Below are 8021 nucleotides of genomic sequence, written 5' to 3' on the forward strand. Positions count from 1 at the left end.
TAGGCATAGAAAACTCAAACATAATGAGAGGACTTTGCATCCCATCTCTTTAATGATGTATAATTAATTCTTGGTACAAATGACTAGCTAGTTTAGTTTTGGTATCTAAGCATATAACAAAATGGGAGGAAGAAAATTTTGAATTCTGGTGCCAAGCATTCTCTGAATCCTCATGAAGCAATAGGCTTCAATACATACATCTTGCACGCATGAGAGTTCACTGTAGCTGTCAAATTCTCTTCAAATCGTGTCTTCAATGTCTTGTGCTGCATCTCAAAATTGCATCCATGTCATTTTGCAACAAGAATATGCCAAATTATTTCCATAATGAGTAAAAGGGCTAGCAATCAATGAGTGAATAACAGTAAAGATTTTTTTACTTTATTGATCTGGCTGAGTATAATGTATACTATTTTATGGATCTGGCTGAGTATTATATGGAGGTATATATCAATCAAGAGTATGTTCAAGTTGTATATCCATGTCATATGTGCCCTTCGGACATTGGTAAGTCTAATCTATACAGATAAAGTATTTGGTTATATATATATATAGTTGATCGAATATAAAAGTTCATCCAGAAAGTGTCAATCTATAGTAAGTCTTGGAGCTATTATACTTGACTAAGTTTTAAGGGAACTTGGAGCTTTTATACTTGACTAAGTTTTAAGGGAACTTGTCTGATTTGATGTGTATGATAATTCTTGTTACAACAACAACAACAACAACCCAGTATAATCCCACTAGTGGGGTCTGAAGAGGATAGTGTGTACGCTGACCTTACCCCTACCATGGGGTAGAGAGACTATTTCCAAGAGACCCTCGGCTCTCTCCCTCCAAGAACTCCCCAACTTGCTCTTGGGGTGACTCGAACTAACAACCTCTTAGTTGGAAGTGGAGGGTGCTTACCACTAGAGCAATCCCCTCTTGGAAGTGTGTGATAATTCTTGTTGAATTTATAAAAGTCCAAAACTTTCTGTTTTACTGAAAATCATTCTTCCTGGAATTTGTTTGGACCAATGACCTTACAAAGGTTTTGAACCCCCTTGCCTACTAAGCTATGCTTTTGGGCGTGTTTTGCCTTATATATATACCGTGTCAAGGGGATCCAAAATATAATATATAGAGGTAAAAACAGATTTTGCCTTATATATACCGTGTAATTTTTCGACAAAGGGGTTCGGGTACCCACTTCCGCCCCCTAAATCCGCCCCGGCTCTAGGGGCTCATTCTTCCTAAAATCTTTCGAAAGACAGATTAGGAATTGTAACATAGACATACCTCCCAAAGATCTCTTGCCTCTACGACGCTGTTAGGAGGGATTCCAATGTCATCCCAGTGTGCTGTTATTTCATATTTCTGAGGACCACGGTTGAGAAGCACTAAAGCTACTCTATAGCCTGATAAAGGCCCTGCCCATACCTGGCCGTAATAGAATGTGAAAAGATTATTGTCTGCAATCTGCAAAATCGGCAAGGAAAAAAGTTCTACTATGTATAGATTTTTTACCTCAATATCGCCTTCCATTCTGACCTTTTTGCCCTGGACGCCTGATTCATCTGTTTAAAGCAAAAGAATGAGTTGCTAATAATACCTTTGAAAACAACGGAAAGGATCTAGCTCCTATCTTTGTTATCGCGAATAAATTATAACAAATGACTAGTTGTTGTTAGCATATTATGCAGTTTAGTACCTTGGTTTACAGCAATGACCTCCTTGTTGGCAAGTATTTCCTTGGTATCCTTTGTTACATTTCTCACATCACAACCAATGATAAGGGGAGCCTATAATTAGCATAGAATGGATCATACATTTTGCCTCAAGGAGCACAAATAGCCTTAATAAAAAGTGAAATATACATTTAAGAAAGATGTTGCTCTACCTTTGAAATAGCCCAGAGACTGAAGTGGACAATGTATTCATCCTTTGTCATCCCTCCATTTCCCACCTCAAGCATGTCGGGATCTGGTTGGAAATAATTGCAAGTGTGGATACATAATTAAGTAAAAAAATTGTGTTCGCTTGAACAACAAAACTTTTAAAATGTGATGGTCACACTTCAACATGGTATCGGAGTATGCAAAAGGTCATAGGTTTAAATCTCATGGCCACTCAAAAGCAAAAGAATATTTCCACATGTTTGGTCCATGAAAAAGAATCGAACCACACGAGAGAAAGCATGCTGAGACATAATATAATTAAGTAATTATCTGCTCTCTTTAACAGCTAAACTTTTAGATGAGATGGTCACACACTTCAACAATAAGAATATAGAGTTTTAAGACAAAATAAAAAGTATCTAAATACTAACCATTCCAGCCACCAGGCCTTGCAAGGTCTGCATAAACTTCATTCTGGTCTGCTCTAGATATCATGCTGTCGAAGAAGGAAAGATGAATACTAGACCAAGTCATGAAATCTGTCCATTTAAAAACCTATTTAACCATTACCTTTCCCATGTATCAGAGATATCGTTTGTGTTTCTCCAGCTATTACCTACTTTGCCACCCCACAATGCCGGATGCAAGTCGCCCCTATTTGAAATAAATAGGCACATGTGGTCATTACAATAATGTCAAAATGAGAGACACAGGAAGAAAGCATAAGTGTAAGGTCTTATTAGGGAAAAAGTAGTTGTCACCATTCACAAAGACTAAAGAAGATAGGCCGTCCAGCGTTCATTAGAGCTCTTGTCATTACAGGATATCTACACAAGAAAAGGATCCCTCATCAAGAAAAGAACACATGAGTGGAATCTGTCACACATGATTTCACGAGTTGAACAGAACACCAAATATTTACCGCACAGTAGGCTTTGTTCCATCATGGTTGCAATTATCATACTTCAAATAATCAATACCCTGAATGAAGATGTCGTTATTCACAACTATGTTCGAATTGTTTTATGGTTAATTGTCAAGATTAATCAAGAACCTTGTACTTACCCATGCTGCAAAAGTTTTTGCATCTTGTTCCTCATGACCAAGTGAACCAGGCATTTTCTTGCTGCAAGTATAATACCTGCAGAACAAAATAAAATCTCGCGATCAAATAGGTTATATTTTTAAAATGAATGTTATGTGCAAGTTCAAGTTACCCTGCATCTGAGTAGATTCCAAGCTTAAGACCTTTACTGTGAACATAGTCAGCTAGAGCTTTCATTCCAGAAGGAAATGTGGAATTCTTAGGTGCAAAATTTCCCTGGAATTTGGATTTCGTAAGCAAAGAAACTAGTAAGGAATGCAGTAAGGTCAAGCAAAAATTTCCAGTTAAGACAAAAGTACCTGATCATCGCGTTGAGGTTCAGCCCAGCAATCATCTATAAGGAAAAGGTTCGTACACACGGTTTTAGCAATGTTAATAACTAAGGGAAGTAGCTGCAGACAGCAGAATCAAATGCAGAGGCAGATCTAGCATATAAGCAGTGGGTGCTATTTTGGACACGGATTGTGTAAGTATATAGAAAATTTAGAAAAAAGTTTAATAAAGGGCAGCTCGGTGCACTAAGCTCCCGCTATGCGCGGGATCCAGAGAAGGACCGGACCACAAAGGTCTATTGTACGCAACATTACCATGCATTTCTGCAAGAGACTGTTTCCACGGCTCGAATCCGTGACCTCCTGGTCACATAATTTATATATATATTAGGAAATTTCTCGTCTGCTTTTAAATCTTGGATCCACCTTTAGTTGAGGACATACCTATATTGACATACTTATACCCCAGCTTATCAAGACCAGTTGAAACCAGGGCATCAGCTGTCAACCAAAAGAAATTTCAACATTACATATAGCTGAATATGAATTTGTTGATTAGGTAATGCAAACAAAAAGAGAGAAACCACTTAGTGCAGTACTTAAAACTTACCAGTTTCTCTTATGACTTTCTCATCAATGTTGCAGCCAAAATGATTCCAACTACTCCACCTAAAATAAAATTTTGCTTTTGTTAGTTAGAATTTCCAAAGGACAAAGAGATTAATTGAATGTGCTCAACTGATTTCAAGAAAAAGTCAAGATCCATGATTTTACAGAAAAGGGTGCAGAGGATCATGCAACCACTACTTTTTTGTGACAATATGTACATACATAGCATAAACTCAATATTAGGATCGAAATAATCACGGGACATGCGAAAATTAGTAAAATAAATCTTGAACGACGATAAATCTGATTACAAAAGAGAAATATACCAAACAAGACACAAACATTTAACGTGATTCGGTCAATTGACCTACGTCCACGACGAAGATGAGCAATCCACTATATAAAAGCGAGTACAAAAATATTGAGAGAACAACCTCACGAAAAGACAAACACAAGTGACACACTAACACTTGTCCCGAAAAGTTTTCCCCCTAAACAAGACTCTCAAACCCCATATGGCTACATTGTGGATGCTACTCAATGAGAAGGAAGGATCCTCAATTTATAGAAGTCTAAAACCTTTTCCTCCAAGAAAAAGGACTAGCCAAATATGAGATATTTATAATTTTTTTCTCAGAAAAGGAAAACTCAATTATGATAAATATGTTTGACCTTTCCTTCAACAGATAGGAAAATCAAATATGATATGAAAATTAGGACAAACACCTGACACTCAAACACACACACATATAATGTGTACAAATCGATTGGAGCAACAAAGAACAAACACAAAGATAGAGTCTATGATTTTCTGTAAATATATGCAGAGCTCTGCCATGCCAACTACTACTTTGTGCAAGAGGCGGGCAAATAGAGGCGGAGTCAGAAATTGAAGCTAATGGGCTCGGTATTATATCTGTTTTAGCTATTGAGTTCTAAACTAATAATTTGTAAATATTTAATAGATTTCTTAAGACAAATACATAGTTTGGATCAAAGCTACTGGGTTCGGCCGAAACAACTAGCTCCGCCTTTGGCTGTAAACGTAGTATATATGATTAACGGGTTCAACACGGAGCATAGACACGTGCAAAAAATTCTAAAATCTAAAAAAAATTAAACTTTGATCCATAATTTCAAAAGTGTAACCGATTCAGCGGTGAACTGAAAATTTAAATCTTGAATCTGTCTCTGAGTATACACATGGGCAGATGTACAACATAAGCTACGGGTTCAGCTGAATCCAGTAGCTTTGATTGAGACCCTATATTTGTGTTAACAAATCTACTATATTTAATTTCGAATCAAATAACTCCGATGGTTAGTAGGTGCAGTGACATTCAGAACCCATAAAATTCAAATCCTAGATCCACCGACGACTATACATTGTTTAAAATGAGAACAATAATGCTACTAGATCATACATCATAGCCCATGAGCAGACATGGTTAAAGATGAAAATCATAAAAAATAAAAAATCAAATTGAATTTAGTAATGGAACTTTTTAGTAGTGATATTATTGGATGAGATCGATAGGATTTACCCCATAGGAGGAGTCAAACCGAGTCCATTGGAGAGCAAACTGCGTCGTGTTTCAACTGAATCCTCTTTCTCCTTTTGCTGCTGCCGTCGGTTCAAAACTTGCCACCGCATATCTGCCGTAAGACGGTGGCTGTTACCACCAATCACGGCGGATATCAGTAAGCATAATGCAAGTAATAATAACTTGGTCCCTATTCTTATCTCCATCACTTTTACAGTTTACTTGTGCACAAACTTCACTACACTATTTTCTCGTTTACTTGAATTATGGGATTTTTACAGTGTCCAGCGTACGAGGTTATATAAGAGCTGTTGAATGCTGATGTAGTACGAACGTTATCCGTTGAATTAGAGATAATGATTGACAAGATTAACGTTTCTGGAACACTCTTCTAATTATTCCAGAAAATTACTATATTAACGTTTCTGTAATAAGTTGACTACTTTATTTAGATAATTAAGTATTGTTTTCCCTTAAGCATTTAGAACATACTAGTTTTATGCACGCGCGTCTACCCTCTAAGTTCTAACGAGTATATAGTTTCTTATAAATGCATAAATATTATTAAATAATACATGCGAGACATAAAATAAAGATTAAAGAAAAAAAAATCTCTTAATATGAAAAAGGTCAATGATATTTAACTAAGTAAATAAATAATTGCAATTGACTTTTTACTCTATAATAGTTATTTATTTTAAACAAAGTGTACCTTCGATGATATGGAATTGGCGGAAATTAGTGTAATTACTTTTTATTCTATGTTTGGTCAATTGTTTTCTAAATAAAATTGAACCTCCTTAAAAAAAAGTTTTCGTAAAACTCCTTACAGAATAAGAAAAGGTATAAAGGAAATATTCCTAGAGTCTAAACATAAATTAAAAAGAAAATACACATCTAATAAGGAATTATATTGTCTGGTTATTTTGAACATCTAACATCTAAAAGTTTTATTATACTGCCTAACGAAGAGAAATTTAAATTTAAGAAATTTATTATACATTGAAGGTCCTAAATATTAGTCCTTGTACACTAGTGGGAGTTGATTTTAAAATCCTAAATAGTGGAGGGTAACTTAAATTACAACTTTCTCCTATATAAATTTTGTTAATATTTCGTTAAGGGTTTTCGTGCTTTTAATATGATATAAATTTGGTCAAACTACAAAAATTAACTTATTTTGAGAAGTGCTACTCATCAAAAATGCTTTTGTAAAAAATTGCTTTGAGATAATAACAATTTGTGTTTAGCTAAATGATTTGAGAAGTATTTTTATTAATATAAATTTGTATTGAACCAAAATTTTTAAAAAGTAATTTTAAGTGTTAAATTACAAAGAGAGAGAGAGAGAGAGAGAGAGAGAGAGAGAGAGAGAGAGAGAGAGAGAGAGAGAAGAATATGCATATAAATTACCAACTATTATCGATTAGCAAGGTGACTGTTGCGACTAAACACTCACGCAAGTATACGTGATCGTCAAGTAATAGATTAGTGAGTAGAGTATCGTTCCCACGAAGACTTATGATTCACTTTTGACTAATTCAAACTTAAATAGCTTATCGATTCAAGCGATTTCTTACAAAATAGATAATTTTCTAATTTACTACCTAAAAACTATCAAGTAATGAAATACTAGAAATCAACCACAACACTTAAATAGTTTTGAATAACAATCAATAGGAGATAATATTCCAGGGTCACGGGTTATCTAACAATCATGTTGCATTCTTAGCTTAAAATAACTAATTGATTTATCTGGATTGTTGATTGACAGGGTTAATATTACTCATAAGAATCTGTCGAGTCCTTACTCGCCTATTCAGGCTAACTTAATACCTATATGTCTATGGAATTAAGATTAACAAGAACGCATTTACAATTCCTGTATTGCAACCGAGCAAGGCAATTAGGTATATGTCTATCTTAATTGTGAATCCGTTCCCCGATGCCGAGGTTTAAGAACTTGCTCTATTTAATTCTATATGCAATCTAGAATTCCTACTTTCGAGTTCAACTCTAGATTCGTAGATAGTATTTCACTGTTAGCTACTCAGCAAAATAATTAAAAACAGAATTAAATAAACAACCCAATATGATAAAATAAACTTCGTCAAATTAAACTTCAAACGTCAACATTCATGTATACCCATGACCCTAGAACAATCTTTTAGCCACTCATGTTCATACAATCATCAAAAATAATATTTTCGAACATAAAATCAATGAGTACTAGGAAAAGGATGGAAGAATTGATCAAATCCTTGCTTCTGAGTGTTTGGCGCCTCCCCCTTCTCTCTCAATCACGTCTTCCCCCTAAAAAATAGGTTAGGTTGGCTTTTATATAAGTTGGGGGCGTCTAGGGGTCGCTCAAATTTCTTGGCTACTGTAAATTGTGCCACAGCCAGCGCCCCACGCTCGCTGTGGCCCTCAAATTTCACTTTTTGCGTTTTTGTCCCGATTTCGCTCCAATTCGCGCCCTTTCGTCCCAAATTGCATTCGAATGATCTCTACACATAGAAATACCAAAATTTAGCACAAATAATCATATTAAACATCTCAAATCGTCGAGGCATGAGCAAAATGTGAGGCGATATATATCAAAATATGCATA

At 35.3% G+C, this 8021-nt stretch overlaps 1 protein-coding gene across 1 annotated transcript; it reads right to left on the bottom strand.

The window, feature by feature from the left end:
* Window positions 1-5735, bottom strand: LOC107831502 (alpha-galactosidase 1). The gene is made up of 15 exons (XM_016659267.2): window positions 5411-5735; window positions 3868-3926; window positions 3702-3758; window positions 3285-3319; window positions 3098-3201; window positions 2946-3021; window positions 2803-2861; window positions 2642-2707; window positions 2451-2534; window positions 2312-2376; window positions 1883-1965; window positions 1694-1784; window positions 1510-1559; window positions 1282-1422; window positions 1-266 (listed from the first exon to the last, which is right to left on the bottom strand). Exons 1-15 carry the CDS (start codon window positions 5614-5616, stop codon window positions 171-173), a joined length of 1272 nt encoding a protein of 423 aa, XP_016514753.1. The 5' UTR covers window positions 5617-5735; the 3' UTR covers window positions 1-170.
* Between the last annotated feature and the right edge of the window lie 2286 nt (window positions 5736-8021).

This window comes from Nicotiana tabacum, chromosome 12 (assembly GCF_000715075.1).
Source record: "Nicotiana tabacum cultivar K326 chromosome 12, ASM71507v2, whole genome shotgun sequence".
NCBI lineage: Eukaryota > Viridiplantae > Streptophyta > Magnoliopsida > Solanales > Solanaceae > Nicotiana > Nicotiana tabacum.